The sequence below is a fragment of the Rhinolophus sinicus genome, chromosome 17 (assembly GCF_057876585.1).
Source record: "Rhinolophus sinicus isolate RSI-liver-muscle chromosome 17, RSI-T2T, whole genome shotgun sequence".
NCBI lineage: Eukaryota > Metazoa > Chordata > Mammalia > Chiroptera > Rhinolophidae > Rhinolophus > Rhinolophus sinicus.
The window spans coordinates 60,819,655-60,842,228 of NC_142517.1; the positions used below are offsets into that span (position 1 = coordinate 60,819,655).

The window sequence follows — 22,574 nt, forward strand, 5'->3', positions numbered from 1 at the left end:
AATTGTTACACCAGATAATGTGGAAGTTTAGCATTTTACCCTTTGGGATAGGACCTCACCAGTCTTCTTAAAGGTCCTGAGCGTTTAGTGGATAACTGGATGAGCTAAAGTATTTGCAATAACCCCACTCATTAAAGATCTATATTTGACTAGACTATAAATGACAAGCTCCTGGAGAAACTCAACTTGGAACAACTGATAATCATAACCCAGAAAGTTGAACTTAAGAGTTCAAGTGAATACATGCTAATCAGGACCTCAGGAATTCCAGGTTATAGCAACAGAATACATAACCACTCAGGGAGACGTTACCGTACAGCTCACAAAGCTCCCACTGCTGAGATATAAATTAGTTCATCAGGGAACAGTATTGCCTAGATCACCCTGCTACACACAGATCAGCTGACCAATGGTTCCAATGGTGGGAAATACAGTTTGAAGGTTCCTGTTCTGGTGTCTGGAGTCAGGAAAGGCCAGCTGTCTGGGCACCATGAAGGGAGGGGCGACATACTAGGGAAAGACCTGAGAGGTCCATTTGGAGGGTCCCCCAAAGCCTGCAGGGAACCATCAGGACTGAGGCTAAAAGGAAAACAATCCCAGAGCTCTCTGAAGCTTTCATGGCAGTCAGGTGGAGAAGGATGGACAGCATGTTCCCCAATTGCTTCCAGAGGCTTCTGCAACCTTTTGAATAAAGCAGTAACAGGAAGATGAGGCACAGAAGAGCAAGTGGTACCATAATTGATGCTGAAAAGATCCAAGCCTTATATGCAGCTATCTCTACCCAGCCTCAAGTTTTCCTGTTACCGAGGAATGGTCACAAAGCATGCTGGGAAGAGTAACTAAAGTATCCAGGTGCAAGCTCTGTAGGTGATCTAGACCAATTCCTGACCCAAGCCTGACTTTACTCATCTTTCTGAGCTGGTATTTGGCTGCCAGCCTGGGGATTTCCTCATTTTGCACATGGCAGACATTCTCCCAGGGAAGGGAAAAAATTAATTTGACATAAGCAATCAATCCCACTGGAATGTTTGTGCATATCGAGCCAAACAGAAATGGATCCTAAAGGGAGCACTTCTGGAAGGTGATGGGAATTTTAATGCTGAAAAATGATACTGTGTCAAGGACCCAGTAGGATGGACACACGCACATTTGCATCTAAAGCATTAGCAACATCATACCCCAGCACACAAGCACATACACACGCACAGGCATGCAGCTTGGCCATCCTCAGGGGAAAAGATGGCCGGGTGCATAACTGTCCAGCCTTCAGGCACTCTGTTTATGTTTTGTATTCAGAATGTTTAAAGGAGTTGAAGAATAGAGCAGTGCTAAACCCTGCTACAGCAGAAAACTACAGTAGCTTGTGAAACGTTCCCGTGATTCTCATGGGATTCCTGTGGTGCCAGGCTTGGTAAAAGCACCATCACCCTTCACCCACAACCCAAGGCAAAAACCTGCAGATTACCTGCGACCTCAGCTCTCCTTCAATCCCCACAATCAACTAGACATGAAATTCCATAGATGTTGCTGCCGTTACATTTCTTGTATCATCAACTACCTTTCGGTGGTTTCCTAACTAGAATTCTTATCTCCAATTTTGCCCCCGTCAACACTATACTGTCCTTTCTCAATTATCATTTTCATTCCATCCCTTCAATCCTTTCTGACTCCCCACTGCTTATAGGATAAAATCCAAACCCTAGAATATGAAAACCCACGATCTCACATGCACCCCCGGCCTCTCTCACCTTACAACCTCTAACTCCCCGTGATCTCGCACAGCTCTCCGCCTCTGCCAGGAATGCCCTCCCTACCTGTCACTCTGGATAATGAGCTCATCTTCCAAAACCCATTCAAGCATCTCCCACTCTATGACTACCACCACATCTGCCAAAATAGGCTTCACCACTCCCTCGTTTATGGCTCTGCATTCCACTCGTGTAATTATATCATATACCTGGAATGCTTTGATGTACTTGTACAAAAGTCTAATGTTTCCTTGTATCAAAATGTGAGCTTTCTGATGGTCTAGAGAACGTGAGGGAAAAGAGTTGGAATTCTAGGTAGAAGGGAATGTAGCAGAGAGCCAAGAGGGCAGTTTAATTACCCAGTGTCTCCTCTTGCGATGATGTGGCCGGGCTGGGTTTGCACATGTCCTCGGAAATGAAGATTTTGGATTGTTTTCACTATCTTCTCTACAGGACTCAAAAGAAGAAACGTTCACGGACATGAGCTGGCAAGAGATCAATAAGTTAGTCCTCTCTGTGCCTTAGGAGAGCTGGCAGAGCAGCCCTGAGGGAGCCCTCAGCAGGCATTATCTAGGGTGTTCGGGCACATCCCTAATTAGACTTGGGATCCTAAGGAACAGGCTGAGAAAGTGTAGGCTTTTCAACACAGGCCGAGAAATCCCAGAAACTTGGCCCTTCTTTAAAAATATTCTAAGGGCCCAAATAGTTTGAAGTCACTGCTAACCACCAGCATGAATTAGAGTCTGTCTTCACCAAGTAAGGTGTGGGGTAACCTATGAACTCCGGCATCAGGGGGTCTGAACAAGCAGTCTTGAGCTGCAAAGACAAAAGGCTTCAGAAGGATGGAAAGTCTTCAAAGGACAAGCGCATAAAGGTCCTGGGACCATTTGCCACCTGGTTGCTGGTCCTGCTGCCTTTCTCATTGTCCACTTAGCTCCAAATATTGTAGATGGAAGATGCGTTCAAGACCACGTAGCTTAATTCTCTCATCAGACTCAGAGAGATAAAGGGATTTAACTGAGCTTATCAGTAACAATGCTGTTCTCCTGACACCCAGACCACTGCCCTTTCCACTCGAACCCAACATCTGGCACCATCTAGCTGCTTCCTTGTTTCTGCTCTGTATTTTCTTGACCTGTCTGGTTTGCCAGTCTCCCAGTTTCTACCACCTTCACAGGGAATAGCATTCCCATTTTTCCTGGTCGAACTAGAAAGACTGCTCATAGCTACTCGGGCTATTTGAGTCCCAGAGCCCTAGAGTGAGACTGTGCAAAACCTAGAAGTTTTCCTGTGTTAAAAGAAGTAAAAGAATTTTGACTAAAAACAACAGCAAACAAACAACTCCACCACAGAAGAAGTAGAACAACTGCCCTGAGCTGGACTTCATTTTTCTACTTATCTATTATTGATTTAAGTTGATCTTATTCCCCATGTCCTTTCTATAGAATACATAGAAATGTTCATGACAACCTACACTAATGCTAAAGGAATTAGCTTTGTGTGGAAAAAGCAAAACTGACAGGAACTGGTCATTTTCGGAGACTTGGGAGGCAGACGCTAGCGAGGTTAGGGGAAAACCAGACATGAAAGGCCCCAAACTCAAATGTCAGTCATAGTTCCCAGGCCGAAATGCCATCCTCTTGGAAAGCAGGATTCAGAAGGTCAGCTCTATACGTAACCATCACGACCCCATCGCCCTCCTAAAACTGGGAGCTCCTTAGAGACAGACGGGGCCATCCTTGCTGGACCACAGTGGATGGGATGTAAGAAGCGCTCCCTCAGTGCTCGCTGGAAGAATCGGTGCCACACTTCTGCACGTTTACACGCACAGAAACACAGGCAGGCCCACAGATGGGATCCCAAGGAAGGCCATCTTAGGAGGCTCATTTCTGAACCTTTTTTCCCCCAAATTATTGTTTTATCTAGGGTAATATTTTTAAAAATCTGATGCACTTTTCTCTTTCGCATGTCCTTACATATATTTAATCTCTCCCTTACTCTGCCAGAAGGATCTATTTGCCTCAGAGCCGTTCAGGCTCGTTACAGCAGATGGAGAGCAAGCGTCAGTGTGCAGCTGTGGACATTCAGGACAGGACTTTTAGATGCGGCTTAAATTCTCACACTCCCATTAACATATCAAGGTCCAGCCCGGGTGAACCTGACCACTGAGATCACCAGAGGCAGCGAGGACTCAGGATGCAGCATAAGGGAGATACTTGCCACGAAAGAAGGGGGAACGCCCTCTCCTTCAAGCTTCAGGGGAACGTGGGAAATTTTCAGCCTAGGGGATCAGACAGCACGGACTCAGTCTCTGCCTCAAGGCCCAACCAGGGTTTGGGGGATGGGGAGGGCAGCTTTAGAATATAAGACCCCACAGGTGCGGAGGCACATGAGGACCCTAACCGCTCCTGAGGAGGCTGCGGGCCTCGGGGCGAATGCCTGCCATTCAGTCATGGACCGTGACCAGTGGTGCGGAGCTGAGTGGATGAAAACACAGCCCTGGCCAAGGTAGGCATCCAGGTGGGTGAGCCAGGTGCACTTTCTGCCTGCTCACCACTGGTACTGAGTGAGCTGGGGAGCCGCACGTGTCTTCGTTCCCTGATGATGGTACTCAGCGGTACTCAGATCAGGGACCAGGCAAATGCCTGGGGTCACGACTAAGAGGCTGCCATGTGCAGGGGCTGGGACCACAGAGGCAAATGTCAGGGATGGCTGTTAGTGCTGGGTATCAGCACTGTGGCCCCAGCAGCAAAACAGGTGTAGCCATACCGTTGCAGACACCAGTACGTGGACCAGACCAGACCAGACCCCTGAAGCAAAGGTCAGGGAACTCCAGCCATCATACGTGGCTCCGAGCACCCTTACCCCCCCGCCCAGCACTCCCACCACAAGCTCATGGGTGCCCCTCCATGCAGACCTCATTCTGGAGAGCAGCAGCAGAACAGGACAAACTAGGAGTGACTGAGAAATTCACCTGATAGAAACAGTCATCCAAAATGACTGATCCAGAAAAACACAAAGAGCAAAAAACCCAGTATTCTATAAACTGGCCAAGTTGGGGTGGGGGCTCATGAGAAAGACTAGCTCCACCTGAGAACATTCTAAAAGAGAGATTTTCTTTGCACATCTGGGTGACAAGAAGTAAGTGGGCAACTGAGCTACACTGCCACCCATCAGAGAAACCCTCAGCTGTTCTGGGCAGTTAGAAAAGCCACTCTTCCACTCTCGTGCACACTTCTCTTTTCCGAAAGCAAATGGAACATATCACGAAACGTTGCACTCCACCTCTAGTGCTGCCAATTTCCTACCAGACATGAAAAAATGCAGTCCTCAATGCAGTTCGAGCCTGTCACCCCCTTCTGAGTCCCCCAGCTCAGCTTTCAACCACACTCAAAACCGAGGGAGACCCCAGAGAAAGGCAGCTGACAAAATCCTTTTCATTGAGTCAGCAATTTTGTTTGTCCAAAGCATTTTCCTTCTATGATTGCACTTTATTTCATACTCTTCCTATGAGGTACGGCAGCGCAAGTATATTTACCTTTTTCTTCAGAGGAGGAAAGAGAGGTCCCATCTGTACAAACAGACATGGGAACTGGATTGGCCAAGTCACAGAGCTAATTAGTGGTGGAGAGCATTGGAAATAAAGGTCTCCTGAATCACCTCCTTGGATTGTTCTAGCTAAACACAGACTATGGCTTTTGCACACACAACCTAAAACACTTCCATACCTGTGGTATTGGAATTAACTTTCACTCAAGCCCACAGAACACATGTGGCCTTTTTTTTTTTTTTTTTTTTTTTTTAGCTAATTGTGACTGCAAGTCTGGCTCCTAAGTCACTTAAAGACATACAGCAAAAGGAGCCAAGAATGGCCTCTACCATCTATTTAAATGTCACAACAAAGCGTCCTTAAACATTACACAAAAAGTTGTCCCCCAGAGAACAGGAACTGGCTGTTCTCCCTCTCTCCTGAGGATAAAAGCAGGAAACGTCCTGAACCTAGCGTCCTACAGTCACCTTTGAAAACGATCAAATAATGAGTGACCCTTCTTGCTACTCTTTGGACCAAATAATGTTCCAGAACAAACACTCATCCACAGAAAAGCTGGGTTATAAATATCTATCATTAGGAGAATGGTTAAATAAAATGGGGCACATCCACATAACAGAATGTAACACAATTCTTAAATCAAATGAGATAGAGCTATATGTACTGACATGGAAAATGGCCACATAACGTGATAAAACTAAGTTGCAGCACAACAGGTATAGCATGATTCCCCGTTTGTTAAATAAAACTACACATGTGTAAAAACATGTACATTCAACAGGTACATATATTTGTTGAATTTATCTTAACATCAGGGAGGAGGGAGAAAGAACATTCACTTTTGACCACAGACCCTGCACTTGTGTTTTCCATGTATATTTTTTACAACAATAAGTGTCAATATCGCTGCCCCTCCAAACAACCAATGGATCCTCCGTCTTCCTACTTCATCCCCATATAGAGGTGCCTTGGCTTATGACTGCCTTACTTTGCTCGATAGATACGTGTATACCAGTGTATCATACATTTAAGTTCATTAGGAAAACGGTTTCATTTATGAAAAAGTTTACACCCCACCTCCGAATTTGTTTTTCAACTTAATTCAACGATCAAAATATAAACCATGGGCTGAGGGAGAGAGTACACATAGGAAATAAGACCAGAAGGAAATATCTCAAATTAACAAATGAGTTCTTTCTGGATGATGGGATCACAGTGGCTTTTCTATCCTTTATATTTGATCATATTTTCCAAATGCTCTACGGTGAGCCAGCATTAATTTTATAATTAAAAAAAACCTTATTATAAAAAATAAATGTGCTATGAAAGCATACCAAAAATCAAATCTCTCCAAATGAAACCTTGTTTACCACTTATTTAAACTACATTACCTTTTAGCTTATAGACAACAAATACAGATTAAATAAATCAATGAATACTTGGTCCGTTTGTATGTTTGAACTTTCCCAAATGGGTTTTCTGAAAGAAGAGTGCATCTTTATTTTTCCAGTACTTACGAAATGTATGAATATTTGAAAGCAAGCGATAAAAGCGGTCCCGTCTAATTAATCCAGAATCAACAAGAGTTGTGCACTGTATTTCACAGTCAATATTGATTTCATAGGTCTTTTTAAGGTAGAATTATCTGTCCACGAAAAAGCGATTCATTTCTTTAGCACAGTGTTTCATTATGAAACTCTCAAATGGCCTACACACCAATAAATAGCTCTTTAAAAAAGTCAAGCCAACAAAGGCTAATCACGCAAGTATTATGTGCAAGGCACTGAACCGGGTATTTAGAAGAATACGGACAAGTGCAAACCGAAGGGGTGCACAGCTTACTTGGGGAAAGCAGACATGGCCATTGTCCAAGGTAAGGCCTCCAAAAGGCCTTTGAGCCATCACTGCTCAGTAAGGTTTTAGGAAGAGGCTGGTGTACAAACCAATCTGGTGCCCACTTCATCTCCCCCCTGGGCCTCTCGGCCAAGTCACCAACCAAGAAGGTGCAAGTCCCCTGCACCCCAGAAGCTCCGGGGTTGACCAAGGCACAGAAGTCCACACACCCCGCCCAGCTGGAACTCAATCACACAGATCATTCATGTCCAAAGATTTTTCTCTCTCCGGAAAGTAAAAGAAAAACTCACTGGACGTGATAACTTTTTTCCAAATGGAATTGAAGTATAACGTGCATGCATCCAATTGCACGTGGAAGTCTACAGCTCACTGACACTTCACCAACAGAACACACCTAGGGTCAAGAAACAGGACACACGACCAGGATTTTTAAAATGTCCTCTCACTTGCCATTGTATTTTTCTCCTTCCTTTTGTTACCAAACTTCGTAAATGGTCGTCTGTCTTCCTTTTCACTACTTCCTCCTCCATGCCAGCCTCAGTGACCAGCCTTCACGGAATCCCCACGCCCAACCAGGCGAGGCTACACTCTCAGTGTACAGCGTGCCATCCTCACGGCGCTTACCATGCTACACGCCGCAATTATCTGCTTGTGTGTCAATCCCACTAGACTTACCCTCTGTGTGGAAAAGATTATTTTTAACTTGTTTGTGTACCCCCAGTGCCTGGCACTTAGTAGGTGCACAGCTTGCGTTTGACACTTGAGTGAATGAGTGCGGGAATATATAAAGCGATCCACTCACTGCCATGTAGCATTCTGCGGTAATTGATCAGTTCCTTGACCAGTGCTCAATGAAAGAAACATAGTGATATTTAGTTGTCAAAACTCAGTGGTTGGGCTCATGAAGAATGACTAGAAAATGGTACTGTTTCAATATTTGGTTAAGCATTCTCTTTATAGACAAGTATCTGAGCCTATTATGTACCAATGCGCTGGGGTACAGAGAAGAGATTTACTGTCTCCCAACTGCCCTCCAAATTAAAGCTGTGACATCACTGCCAATGGCATTCTGTCCTTCCACGGCCACACACCAACGTGGAATCCTGCCAATCTTTTCCCCAACTGCTCCTGGAGCTACTCCTCCCTCTCCCCACAGCCTCCTTTCCGGGACAGTAAGAAGCCAGAGACAGGAATCCCCCAGGAGGTCCAGACCCCTCCCCCCAGTCCCCTTTTGTCATATCCAATTAACCATCTGCCAGTCTCTGGGGTCTCCTTCTAGGCCCACAGTCCAGCTGCCAACTCTGGACTGTGTTTCCCCACCCCCATCACTCATAGCCGCCCATTGTCCCTGGGCTGCAGGATAAGAGTGTAAAAGGCAGGGATTTTAGCCACATTCCCAGTCCCTGCCTGCCATGCCTGGAATAACTGTAACCGCAAGCTTAAAAATCATATCCCTACCTAGCTCTGTCCTGTAACAGAAGGAAAGAAGGGAGGCAGCGGAGAGGGGGGGAAGAAAACTATGGAAGCATCAAAATTTTCATGATTTAGAAAATAAAGAGTTTCATCTAACAGTAATATGATAATATTATATGTTATATATGTAATATATATTATATGTAATATAATCATACTAGTAATATCATATTATACATAATATTACTAGTAATAAAATTCCATTTCTATTACTAGTTACAATATTAATATAACTGTAACAATACACAATATGTCTACAAACATCAAGTGATCCTGAGAGGTGCCCATTTTACAGATGAGGAAACTGATGGTCTGAGAGGTTGTAACTTGCATAAGGTCACACAGCTAGTAAGTTCCTGTCCTAAGATTCTATGATTCTGGGACTGAGCTATACCAAAGGAAACTCCCCCCTCCCTCGACTCTAAGAAGTATAAGCCAAGTCCCCCACAGCCCACCTTTTGGTAATAGCAGCCCCCAGATTCCTACTCCCCACCCCTCTGGAGATTCCGGGTCAGGTTCCTGAGGAGCCTCTGATGAAATGGGGCTTTTCACCTAATGACAGTTCTTGGAATGGCCCCTAAAAGGGGAGAGCTGGGAGTCCAGTTAGAGGGAGTGTTTAGGGGCCAATGGAATGGGAGCGCTCACTGGCATCTTCCCTCTTGTGTGAGGGGCTCCTCCGCACAGAGAAGCATGAGCACGAGGCTCTTCCATGATCTTGACTCTGCTTCCTCTTTCTTCTAGGACCTCTGGAGGCATTAAGGAAACTCTGGAATTGAAGAGCAGGTCCCATCCCTGGGAGATACGCTACCTGACAGCCAGGCACGGACCCCTCCCCGGGAGGCTGCCCCCAACAACTTCTTACCTGAGTCTCCCTCTCTCTCTCTCATCTCCCCACTCACCTTCCACCCTGCTAACTGGCCTTTCTGACTCATTCTGTTAGAGGTGATTCTGCAGACCCTGCTATATAGCCTGGAGCAAATCCCACCTCAGCCTGCAAAAGGAAGCCACCGGCATTTCTAGGATTGTTAATTTGGGATCTCTTAGACTTCTTTCCATCTTCCCTGCCCCAGGGCCTCCTAGGGCCACACCAACCCAGCTCACGCATTTCCCAGCTGCCCTCAGCTTACACCACGTGCTACCCCGGAATCTCCAAGCCAGCTGACGCTCTCTCTGCTGTTCAGGCACAACGCGCCCTCAGCCGAGGCCCTTGCCAGGCAGTGCCTTAGCTTAGGTCGGCCTTCCCCCAGGGTCCTCTCGCTCCAAGTTCACCCTGCAGCTGACACTGAGATCCACCCCCCCAGGCTCATCCAGAACTTTCCTCCATCAGTTGCTTCTCTCTTCCCTAAATCTGCATTATTTCCCTCATGCCTGCCTCTCTCTCCGCCCCAGCCTAGGTATTCACATATCTTCCCCACCTAAAAAAAGACTCCCCTCAACTCTGTTACCCATATCCAACCACCTTACTATTTTTAACCTTCCCTTCACAGCCAAACCTTTCCAGAGTCATCTATATGCTCTCCCACCACTTCCTCCTCACCCACTGACGCCTCATTCCCCCTGCAATTTGGATTCCACCTCCCAGCCATAATTTCAAAGGTTCCCAGCGATCTCCCCCTTCCCAGAACCAAGGAGCTTTGCTCAGTCCCCTCTCCCTTCATCTCTCTGCAGTATTGGGCCCTGTTGATGACCTGTTTTTCTCTAAGCTCTGTTTTCTCCTGGTCCTCCGGCCTTGCACCTGAGTCTACAGCTCTCTCTCTCTCTCGTTGGCCCTCTGCCCTTAAGTCTATATATGCTTTTCATTTATTATCTCATCTATTCAGATAGCTCCAGCCACAACTTCTTACGGATATCTCTCCCAAATCTGTATTTCCGGTTCTGGCCTCCCTCCAAAGCTCCAGATTCTCTTCTAAGTCGCCTACGGAATCCAACACCTCCCTTAGCTATTTCACTGACACCTGAAATGCAACATGTCCCCAAGTAAATTCTCAAGTCTTCCCTCTCCTCCTGGCTCCCCACAGCTGCTTGTCCTCTTTCTAACTCCTGGATTTCATTTAAGGGACCTCCATCCTCCCTGTCACCCAGGCGCTAAGCTTTGGAGTGAGCTCTGATTCCTGCCTCTTCCTTGACATGTCTACACCCAAGTTGCCAAGTCCTATAAACTCCACCTCCATGAGGTCCCTCACGCCGTCCCCTTCTCTCCACGTCCATTGTGGCATCTCAGATTCAGACACTCAAATTTCAGACCCTCAGTGGTCTCCTGTCTGGCCCTGGCCAGCAGTCCCTCCCCGATTCTAATCAGCAGGGCTGCCAGATTTATCTTCCTGATCACGTCATCACCTCATTCAGAAACTTGCAGTGTTTCCCAAAAGCACACTGCAGAAAAACCCAACTCCTTGGCCTGCCACTCAAAGTTCTTTATGATCTAGGAGCCCAGTAAATGTTGCATAAGTGAAACAAGCCATCTGGTCCCCACCCTTTTCTGAGTTTTATCTCCCACTGATCCTCTGTTTGTATCCTCTGAGTCTCAGAAACTGGATGGACCACTTACTGCCCCAACTGCCAGGGATGTTCGCCCATCCTTCTAACACCTGTCCAACCTGGAAACACGATATTTTCGGTCTTCCCCATCCAAATCCTACCCATCCTTCAAGTCTCAGCTCAAGAAGTAACCACGTCCTCGAGAACACAGCTCATCTACCACTTTGCATTCCTACTTGTTTATACCTTGTGTCCATGTCTTCTAGCTACCGTGTTTCCCTCCAAATAAGACCGCGTCTTATCCTAATTTTTGCTCCAAAAGACGCATTGGGGCTTATGTTCAGGGGATGTCATCCTGAAAAATCATGCTAGGGCTGATTTTCCGGTTAGGTCTTATTTTCGGGGAAACACGGTAAAGACAGTTCCATTCTAATAATGCCATGGGACAGAGGGGAGGAGACAAAACTAGTTCTCCAACAGTGTCTTCTTCACTTCCCTGAATGAATTCCTCTGTCCAACCCGCTGATTCTTTCTGTTCCCTCCCTCCTCAGCAGACACGATTTCAAGCAGCTCTATTGATCCAACAGCCCTGCGGCTGTCAATCATTTCCTAGTTATTTTGCTGCCAGTCATGCACACACAAAGGAGTGGCAGGAGGAGTCTGAACTACATGCAGACAGAGAAGGAGCAGGAAGGGGCTGATCCACTGCACCCACCTGAGGCTCCGCGGAAGAAAGCGCTCCATTCTTGCTAGGCACCTCCAAAGGGCATGGGGCCATGTGCCAGGGCCTGGGGGCTGGCACTGGTATACTTTTGGAGATGGAGAGAATAGCAGTGCCCTGATCTGTGTAAGGAGAATGCCCCATCCAGTACCCTTGGGAAACAAAATTGAGAAGGATTGCTCTCTTCCTGGGCTGCAAAGGTCCCACCGAGGTCAGATTAAACAAGACAATACTTGTCCGAAGAGGCACTTAGAGTAATAGAACATTTGATTGGAAGGACCTATCTACATATATTTGGATAGAACTGTACAACTTACAAGGACCTTTCACATACTGTATTTCAATAGCCTGGGGGTATTATCCTCATCTGACACAAATGTTAAGTCACTTGCCCAAGTCATTCCCATAAGTAGAGAGCAAAGGGGAGTGCTCACCTCCTGCTCTCTTGCCTGACCTTCTCAGCCTCCTTCACAGGCTTCTGTTTTCTTCTTTTCCCACCCCGAAATCCAAGTGCTCCCTGAGGGGGTACATTCATATCCATTCCCCTTCCTGCTCTTTATTCTTTCTTGTAATGATTTTATACACTCCCATAGCACAGTACATGGGCACTCAATGAATATTTGTCACACAAATCGTTAAACGACTGAATGAAAGAAAGCTAAAGCGCAAACCCTAGCCTTCTGATTCCACAGACAGGCTCCTTGCGCTCCACCCGGCTGCCTCTCTGGCGTGCTCGCTCATCCCGTGTCAGAAACCCTGCGCAGCACCCCTTCCAGAGATCCCCCAGCCTCTGTGCCATCACATTCACTTAATAATTAAAACAGCAGGAACAACAAGGACAGCAAGGATTTCTTGTGCTCCTACCGTGTGTCGGAAACCACAAGATGCTTTTTACACAATTTTTGTCTTATTCAATCCTCTCAACCTGTATGTAAGACAAGCATTATCAGTCCCATTTTGCAGAAGACTAAGGATGAGAGAGATTAAGTAATTTACCCAGGGTTCTCCCCCTAGTTAGCGCTGAACCTGTCTTATATAAATAAGTGCACGATCTCTGACTATACGGAGTTTCTCAGCCTCAGCACTATTGACATTTGGGGGCTGGAATATTCTCTGTTGTTCTGTGCACTATAAGATGCTTCACACTACCCTTGGCCTCTACCCTCTGGATGCCAGTAGCACCCGAATCCTTGAGCTGTGACAACCAAAAAAAAAAATGTCCCCATACATTGACAAATGTTCCCTGGGGAACAAAATTACCCCCAGGTGAGACCACTGGACTACACCACACTGACTATCTCTGGAAGTAAACTGCCAAGTTCAAGAACCAGAACAAACTTTGAAAAGTAAAAATGTTCATTCTCCAAATCTAAACAGGACCCCTAGTTTACCTGCTCAAGTGTTTCATTGATACTTACAGTCAGTACGATTTTTCTTACTTCTCATTTAATTTCTTTCTGTAGCTTCAGTTTATTCTAACACCTCTTTCATCTCACAAAGGATAACTAAATACAACTGGATAGAATGTGCCAGTAATAGAGTCACTGATTATTTGGTAGCACAAGGAGGAAGCAAAGCCTCTCGAATCTACTGGAGGCGCACCTGGATGTCACCGGTATGTTCTAAAATATACCGATGTCTCATCAGGGAGACCACCTCAGGGATGATGTGGGTGCCTGATCACTGCACTGTACACCTGAAGCTGAAGCTGAACAATTATGAATGTCAACTGTAATTTTATACATATGTATATATATATATATATATATATATATATATATATATGTACAAGAAGTGGAGCACAGCATTAGGAATAGAGACAGTGGAAATGTAATGGCTGTGTGCGATGTCAGAGGGGTAGTGGATGGGGGCAGAGAGGTTGTCACTGTGTGAGGGATATAAATGACAAATATCTAACTATTACATTGTATTATATACCTGAAACTAATTTTTAAAAGTTTTTTAATAAAATCAAATAAATAAAATAAAATATACCAATGTAGAAATAGCCTATACAAATACAATACTGGAAATAATACAACCTTCCCTCTCCAGAATTATAAAGCCCCCTCGATACTCCCACAGAAAACCCTGGAAAATGGTGTGACCAAAAGCCCTATTCATGATGAGTGGAAGTGGAGGAGAATCAAGAGGGAACAATACACAGTGAGTTAAGCATCATGTTTACACTCTGAAGCACCAAGCACAATGTCCAAAGGAGACGTTTTCCTTTGCTGCAAAAGAGAGCTCAGGATGTAAGAGACCCCTCCACTTTAGGTACCTGGCAATGCACAGACAGGGTGGTGATATTTACTCAAATAATCGCACGCAAACATAGGTTGTTATTCCCAAACCTTCCTTCTTTGTGATGTGGTCATCAGCTCCTCCATCTAAGTAGATGGGGCTATCATCTGAGAAAAAAGTTTAAAGAATCGTACAGTGACTACTAATAGACCACCACCTAGATTCAACAACTGCTTATGTTTTTCCATGTTTGCTTTATATTTAAAAAGGTGTCTTTTGTTTATTTGTTTGTTTTGACGAATCATAGCTTTTTAAAAGACCTTTTTCCTTACCGCCAAAGAACAAGTAAGTTCAATGGTGGAGACAAGCCCTGCGTGTATGAAGGGCAAAAAACAATATAATTCTCCACTGAAGAAGTGAGTAACGAGCAGAGACAAGTGAGTGTTTCAGGAATTTGGAGGAGTTGGTCTTGTGTGTTGTGAAAGCTCCCAGAAGAAGGTGGGACCCCAGTCTTGAAGAATGAGTTGGATTTTGGAAAGTGGGGGCGCCAGAGTGGATGACTCAAGGAGACAACGAGTCAAAGTGCCCTTGGAGAGTAAGAAGAGCAGTCAGGCTGGAGGTGATCTGTGAAGTACAGAGTTCACCTTGAAGGCACCTGGGAGTCACCCTCCATCCAGAGACTAGGGACTGGGGAGAGGAAATTAGTGCAATCTACTTGGTGAAATGCCGTTTGCCTGCAGGTACCGATTTGGAGATGGGGTGAGACAGCAGATCCCAAGGGACAAGAATGATGGCCGCTAAAGATGGGTCCTGGCCTAGGGCAGAGCCCTGCAGATGAACAAGGAGTAACTACGAAAGATAACTCAGTAGGATTTGTTACAGGAGAGATTCCTCACAGACAATACCAAGGTTTTAAATACCATGACTGGCAGAGGGAAGACGCCACTTACAGGCAAGAGCAGGAGCTAGTCTGGAGAGTGGGAAAGACACAGAATTGAGTCTGAGGCTGGCCGAAGTCCAGGTAACAGCAAACACTCCAGCTGAAAATGTCTGGACTCATAGGCTCAACAGAAAGATGGCTGTAGAAGATATTTCCACATCAATCTCTTCATTTGTCCTCTTTTTCCCTTTGAGTCTTAAAGAAAGAGGTTTCTCCTCTGTCACAAAGCTAAGCTCTTGTTTCGTTAGAGAACCTACTCTTATCTCACCTCTTCAGGTATCTAGCTCTACAGTCAATCTTGCGTCTTCAGTTTTTCCCGTCTGCGGCTTTCGCCCTTCCACCTCCACCCCTGTTCTGACTCTCTGACAAAAAAACAACAACAAAAAACACTGATAACTCCTTTTCTTGATACTAACACCCCTTCTAACTAGCACCCAACCTCTTTTTCCTTTCTGTGAGAAACTCTGCAGGTAACCGCTTCCTAGCCACCACCCCAATCCCCCATTCTGAATGCGTCTTCTAATCCTGTGCTCCCAACAGCTCCCAGTGGCCTTCTGATCACGCCCAGTGACACCTACCCAGTGCTCTTCCTGCTCAGTCGCTCTCTGCTCCTGTGGTCACATCAGAACCCACGCTGACTCCCTGGAGTCTCCAGGGTCAAGGCGCCTTTGCTGCCGCTTCCTACAAAAGGGTTGCTCCCCCGAATCCTACCTTCAGCCCTCCCTGCTTTCCTCCAGCCCCTCTCCCTGAGCCAACGTGTTCACGAAGCTTCAGCTGCTTCCAGTCCGGACACACATGGTTGCCAAGTCCACACCGCCAACCCGAACCTCCCGCCTTGAGTCCCCCCATCTCCCACAAACGCTCACCTGAGTGCCCCTCAGTCACCTCCAATCCTCCACATCAGAAGCTAACATCACTACCTGCAAAACTGGCTCCTGTCTATAATCAGACTGTGTCCGTCAGGACACGTCAGTCCGCTATACTCTCAACCAAGCTGCTTCTGTTTCCCTCGTGGGATCAGTTTTATTTTCCCCCTATAACTAGCTTGTCAACAAATCTCCACACTTCCGCTTTTGAAAATGTTTCTGTGTTGCCATTGAGTCCCCATCCTTTCTGCCACCAACCCAGACTAAGCCCCTCCCCCTCAGCTAGGGATCACTTTCGCTTCTCTCCGGATTCTTTTCTTGTCCACTTCATCAGTCATATTACCTCCAGATCAACCTTTGCAAATACCACTTTCTTCAGGATATGCCCTTGCTCAAGAACCTAAAGTGACTTCCTACTGACCCTGAATCAAATCAAACTCCTCTTGGGCTTCCAAGACTCTTCCTATCTGGCCCTGCCCCGCTTACCCAATCCTGTTTCCCACTCCTCCCCACCCTACACCTGTCACTCAGCCTGAAGTCCTCAATGTCAACGCTCCAAGCTCCTTGGGCCGCTGCCCACACTGCTCCCCCCATTCCCCATCCCCACACCCCCTTCAAGGGAGACCCTGGGTTCCACTCCTCTGCACTTCTGTCCACTTGTTATCTTGTAGCACCATAATGTTTAGCAACTAATTCATCTCTGAGCAGTAACTGTCAAACTTCTTTTAAAAGTTCTTCAAGGGCAGAGACCACCTGAAATACTGTGTTTGTATTTCACAGCGTCCTGGACAGCAGAAGGTTCCTAGTAGGAGCCGAAAAGTCCTTGTTGGTTTTATATTCCAAATGGTTCATATTCCCAGTCCTGAGTTTCCATATTTCCCCTTCTCTGCCTCATAACCATGATCAATAAAATTATTGAGACACACTTTCCCAGGCTTGGAACAGAGAATTCCCAGAAAGACAATATGGAATCCACCAAGCTATAAAAATAGTGGAGTGAGTGAGTATGAGTGTGTGTGTGTGTGTGTGTGTGTGTGTGTGTGTCCATGGGCACACAGGAAAGTAAGATTTAGAAAATCTAGCTTAATCAGTTGTTCAAGAGAACTAAAGTACCAAAACAATCAGAAGGTGAAAAGTAAGGAACCAAAACAACAAAATTATTCGAAACATGCCTAATTAGAGACACAGTATGCCAAGATTTTGACAGAGCAATTGCCAATCTGAGCTTTGGGCATGCAAAATTTTCCACCAGGAAGAAGGGGGAAACCCTGGCACTAGGGACTTTGAGAACTCATTTGAAGGTTTCTCAATTCTTCAGTTGGATAAATTCCTCAAGTCCAGCCTACCAGGTGTACTGCTATGTTCCACAGAGAGGGAAACCAGAAGGGAGAAGGTTAAGAAATATGGCCTTTTCCAGGTTTAACAATTCGCCATGAGAGCCCAGGCTAGAGAATAGAAGGGGGTATGATCAGAAAGCAGAGCACAGAGGGCCATACAGGTTGGATGGTGGTTCAGCTGAGGACCCTGGCAGCCGGCACTCCCTCTTACAACTTGTTACAGGTGGTCAGTCATTTCCAGCCTTGTGCAACGAGGATTTCATTTTTCTCTGATTCTAAGGGCACATCAGACCTAGCCCTCGTCAACAAGGTTGTCTGAGGAAGAAGAATATCCTCAACAAGAGTCCCACTGGAGTCTGCTATTTACTCTGTGATTTGAACCAGGGCTATGCAACGTAAGCCCCACCTTGTGTTTTGAAAAACCCTGGGAAAAGGAACACATTGGACCAAGACAGGCCATTAACACTGTGAATTCATTTGTCAGAAATTAGCAAGCCTCCAGCACGTGAGCTCCACTCCCATAGACTGGGTCAGAGAATGGGCAGGAACTAGTGTTTGGATGATAGCACAGGGGAAGGAGAAGTAGAGGTCAAAAGATGAAAGTGGGGTACAGGAAGGGAAAGTGGGAAAGCTCCACTTTAAGAGTTCTCCCCAGAGCTAGGAAAAGGCAGACTTTTGACCCAGATGGGAAGCAAGAGGGGTCAGGAAGACATACTGGTAAATATTTCCAGGTATCACTTGGGCCCCCAAAACTCTATCCTAGGTTGCAGGCTACAAACTCAGGTCAAGTCTGAGAGGCTGGCTCCCCACACTCGCTTTAGAATCCATGCTTTGGGTCCCAGGGTATGTGTGTGTCACAGAGATGAGACAGAAAGAGAGAATGTGTATGCAGAATCCACGTCTGAGGAAAAGGAAGGAGGGAGGAAGGCAAGACTGAGTCCTGAGAAGCAGGATAGGGTAAGAGGAGCTCCCTCTGCTTTCTCCAGGTCCTGGCATCAGCTCCTGTCTTCCAGTGTTTTCCTTTCCAGACCCACTAGAAAATGAACATATGGGCCAATCCAGCCTGACTTCTAAAGCCACAAGTCTCCCCAACAAAGCACTCCACCGCGGGGCTTCCCTAGAGATGACCTCCAGACAAGGCAATGAGGTTGGGAAACAGATGGATGTGCAGGGAGGGGCCTTCAGAGCTAAACTGATCCCTGACCCCGCCAGTGCATGTCCTCTAATCCAACTTACAAAAAAAGAGGGTAGAAGCTCAGGGGCCCTGTCACTTACTGGACTCCTTGGGACAAAGATTCCACACAAAATGGTTCCAGACAACTGAGATGGGAGCTCTATCTACCGAGTTGGAGCAAGCCACAGGTAAAAGGGAGGTGGGGAATCCCTGGCCATGCGAGAAACAGGGCCACAGGTGGTGGGGATGAGGATGGTCGCGTCGGTTCTGGGGAAGAGGCTGTGTAGTCGGGGAACAGGAGAAGCTATAGACCTGGGGGATGGGAGGTGGCTAGGCTGCAAACAGCTGGAAAGGCAGATCTGGGGGCTCTACAAACTACAGGCAAGCAAAGATTCAGTGGGTGTGTGAGGGGGACGCTAAGTCACACTTCCAGGAATGAGTGATTCTTATGAAAAGCTCATGCGTTCCCAGAAGTACAGAAGAGGAGGACAGGGAGGAGGTCCGAGGCGCCCACCGCCCTCCCAGCGCGTCTGCCTCTCAAGTCGGAGACGCTGCTCCCCACCCGCACCCTGCATGACTGTCCTGGGTCCGCCCCGCTCCTGTCAGTCTGCAGCCTGCGTGACTCCAGGTCCCCACGGCCCCCTTCATTGCACACCAGGGCCCCGGGTCCCTGGCCCGAGAACGGTTGCCATCCCAGAGCGGCCGGAGCCGGGCTGACAGGCTCTGGGGTGGGGGGAGGTGGGGGGGGGAGGCGAGGGAGGGGCGGGGAACAGGAGCGGCACGCTGCAAAGTAATCCAACATCGCTCCATGCCCGCGCTCCGGGAGAAGACGGCCGAGGGGTCCGCCTCCCGCCTCCCACCATATAGACTCCCGCAAGTGGGGTGAACGCGGAGGGGCGCCGAGCTCCCAGCCCCCACCCGTCTCCAAAACGCTACCAGCATTGCCATAACAACAAGAATCTCGGCAACTCCAGCCCGGACGACGAGGGGGGCTGCCCCCCAATATGCACACCCCAGCAACAGCCCTCCTTTCCCAAACTTGTCCGAGACGCCGCGGCCAAGGGAGCGGCCCTGCCCCCGGCCGCCCGCGCCCTGCCCAGCCTACCTGTCCGGAAAAAGGCGTCCACGTCCGAGTCGGCTGCTCCTCCTTCCTCCGCTGCCCCCTCCGGGGGGTTCATGACTGAGGGAGGACGTCCGCAGGCAGCCGGGGGCCGGCGAAGCCTGGGGCTGTGGGCTGTTCGGCGCCGGGTGGGCGGAGGGCGCGGGGCGCAGCGGCAGCGGCCACAGACCCGGCGGACTCCGGGCTTCGAGGGCTGGCGGCTGGGGCGGCCAGGCTGGGGCAGAGTACGTGCAGCCTCCCTCAGGCGGAGGCGCGCGGCTGGCTGGGGGCGCCTGCCGCCGGCTCCCCCATGGTACCCCTTCCCAGGGGGCGCTGGCCGCCTGCTGTCTGGCCGGGGCCCGGGACCCGGGTCCGGGCTGCCTGGGCGCCCGCTCTCCGAGCCCAGCAGCGGCAGCTGGCTCTCCTCCTCGCCCGTCTGCCTGTCTCTATTGTTCAGCCCTGCTCGGCTCTCCTCTTTATTTTTCCTCCTCCCTCCCACCCTCCGTCTCTCTACCTCCTCCCTCCCTCGCTCGCTCGCCCGCTTGTTCGCTGCCTCCCTCCCTCGCTCTCTGGCTCCCCCTCTGGCTCCAGCGGCCGCCGCCACCCCAGCTCCTCCCCCCGGCTCCCGCTCCTCGGTCCACGCCAACAATGACCCCCGCAGCACCGAGCTCAGCTGAAGTCCTGGCCGGAGCCAGGGATTCGCGGCGGACCCCTGGCGGCGCGGACGCCCCCCTCCCCCGCGGCCCGGCGCCGGCCTCTCCGGGAGTCGGGAGCCGAGAGCCGGCCCCGAGCTATTGTTCGTGGCGATGCTAGGCCGGCTTCCTGAGCCCCGCAGGAAAAGCCCCGCGAAGGAGGCGGCCGAGGAGGGGGCGGGGCCGCCGGGCGCACGCCGGGCTCGCCCCGGGCTCTGCCGCCCAGCTCTGCACGCTCAGCCTCTCCCCTCGCGCTGTCGCTGCTCCGGGCCCCAGGTGTGTGGAGGGGAACCCTAAACTGTTTGTCTGCCCCCTCTCCAGACCCGTCCCCAAGCTAGACTGACCGGTCCCTAGAGGCTGGACTTTTTCCTCCTCCTTCCTGACAAGCTCTCTCCTATCTTCCTCCCCTCCTGAGCCTCTCGCATTTTCTTCACCATCTCCCCATAGTTCCTTTCTTTTTCAGTTATTCTCTTCCTTTTTCCTCTTTTCAGTGTCCCTTTAAACATCTCTGTCTCTGTGACCCTTGGTTCAGTTCATTCCTCTTGCGATGTCTTCCTGCCTATCTCTCCCTCCCTGTCACTCTCTGTCTCTCATTTGCCTCTGTCCTGCCTCGGTACTTGGCCCGTATCTCAGCGCTTCTCTTGGACAGTTATCAAAACTCCCTAATCCCTGGGGCTTTCTCTGTTTTGTTCTCCTCCTTGTGTCAGTGGAGAGAGAGATCCAGTTGGCCAGGAGAAAGAAGGTGTTACAGCAAGCTGAATTTCAATTAACGTGGGAGAAATGGGGATGATGGCAAAAAAGAAAGCAGATGCTGTATGGGGTAATTAATGCAGTGATTGTATTGTGCCAATTGGTTTTTAAGCAATAATTAAACAATAATTAGCCAGTATTCTGTTTATAGTTCTAGTGACTAGAGAGGCTACAAAACAGGCTCTTTAGACCTGAGTACTTAATGTGGCATGCTGGGGGGGCGGGGGGGGGGGGGTGGGGGGGTTGCAGGCAGATGGAGAAGCTAGGGCGGGACCTAATGTATTAAACACACCTGATAGGAAAACCAGTTCTAACATTGATGACCTGCCACCCACCCACCAGTCAGAATCTTCTGGATCTGTTTGTCTCTGGCAACCTATTTAGTTCCACCTAGCTCTGGGTCAAAGCCCCTGGGACCTTTCTAGATCTACCAAATGTGTAAGTCTAACAACAAATAGAGTGAATTAAATAAGTTTTTAGTGAACCCTTTCTGGCTCCTTGTACTCATCACTTCCTTTACTAAATGTCACAAATGTTTTTTTGTTTGCTTTGTTTTTTATTGGTGTGGTTTTTTTTTATCCATTAAAAATGTAAGTAGGGCCAGGCCCCGTGGCTCAGGCGGTTAGAGCTCCATGGGCCTAACTCCGAAGGCTGTCGGTTCGATTCCCACATGGGCCAGTGGGCTCTCAACCACAAGGTTGCCAGTTCAATTCCTCGACTCCCACAAGGGATGGTGGGCTGTGCCCCCTGCAACTAGAAAGGGCAACTGGACCTGGAGCTGAGCTGCGCCCTCCACAACTAAGGCTGAAAAGACAACAACTTGAAGCTGAACAGAACCCTCCACAACTAAGATTGAAAGGACAACAATTTGACCATTGTTCCCCAATAAAGTCCTGTTCCCCTTCCCCAATAAAATCTTTAAAAAAAAAAAAATGTAAGTACAGTTACCTGTATCCAATCTTTGGTATATCTACCAGACCCCATTTCTTTAAAATTATTATTATTATTTTTAATAATGACTCTGAGGTCACAAGTTAGCTGCCATGAGATCTAATTCATATGGTCTTGATATCTTCAACTGCCTTAAACCAACCAAATGCCCCATCTTGTTTGACAACGAAAGTACTTCTCAATTTTCTTTTCTAAATTTTGCATTCCTTTAACCCCATGATCAAACCCTGGCCTATATGCACACACTTACACACACACACACAAAATGGCAGAGCTACTATTGACTGCCACCATTGTGCAGGCAGAGAACCAGAGGGATGGCAAGAGTATTATCACAAACTGAGAAGAAACATCGCATGTTTACAGGAAAATTTGTATCAAAATCACAATAAATGTGGACCAGAATGAGGAATAACCTCATATAATGACACTGATTTTTGAGAAGTTTGGCAATTTCTATTAAAATTTTAAATGTTCTGAGTTATATTAATATCAGGCAAAGATTTCAAAGCAAAGACTATTACCAGGGATAATTAGACATACAAACCGGAAAGTTTTTGCATTTAGTAAGAGTTTCAAAATATATGAAGCAAAATTGATAGGACTACAAGGAGAAGTAGACAAATTCATAATTATAGTCAGGTTTTAATATCTGTCTCACTTAATAATTGATAGAATAAGAAGAGAGATCGTCAGC

The 22,574-nt window shown here is 47.8% G+C and overlaps 1 protein-coding gene across 17 annotated transcripts in view; it reads right to left on the reverse strand.

Moving 5' to 3' along the window:
• Nucleotides 1-19,955, reverse strand: part of KALRN (kalirin RhoGEF kinase) — a 622,455-nt gene extending 602,500 nt beyond the window's left edge. For 9 of the 17 annotated variants that reach the window (XM_019738962.3, XM_088794252.1, XM_019738959.3 and 6 more), the window contains exon 1: nt 19,491-19,953. In XM_019738962.3, the coding sequence (XP_019594521.2) occupies nt 19,491-19,563 (73 nt within the window). In that variant the 5' untranslated portion in view covers nt 19,564-19,953. Of the gene's footprint in view, nt 1-19,490 lie in introns of all 17 variants that reach the window. The other 8 variants (XM_019738955.3, XM_019738953.3, XM_019738949.3 and 5 more) reach the window with 1 other exon arrangement.
• Between the last annotated feature and the right edge of the window lie 2,619 nt (nt 19,956-22,574).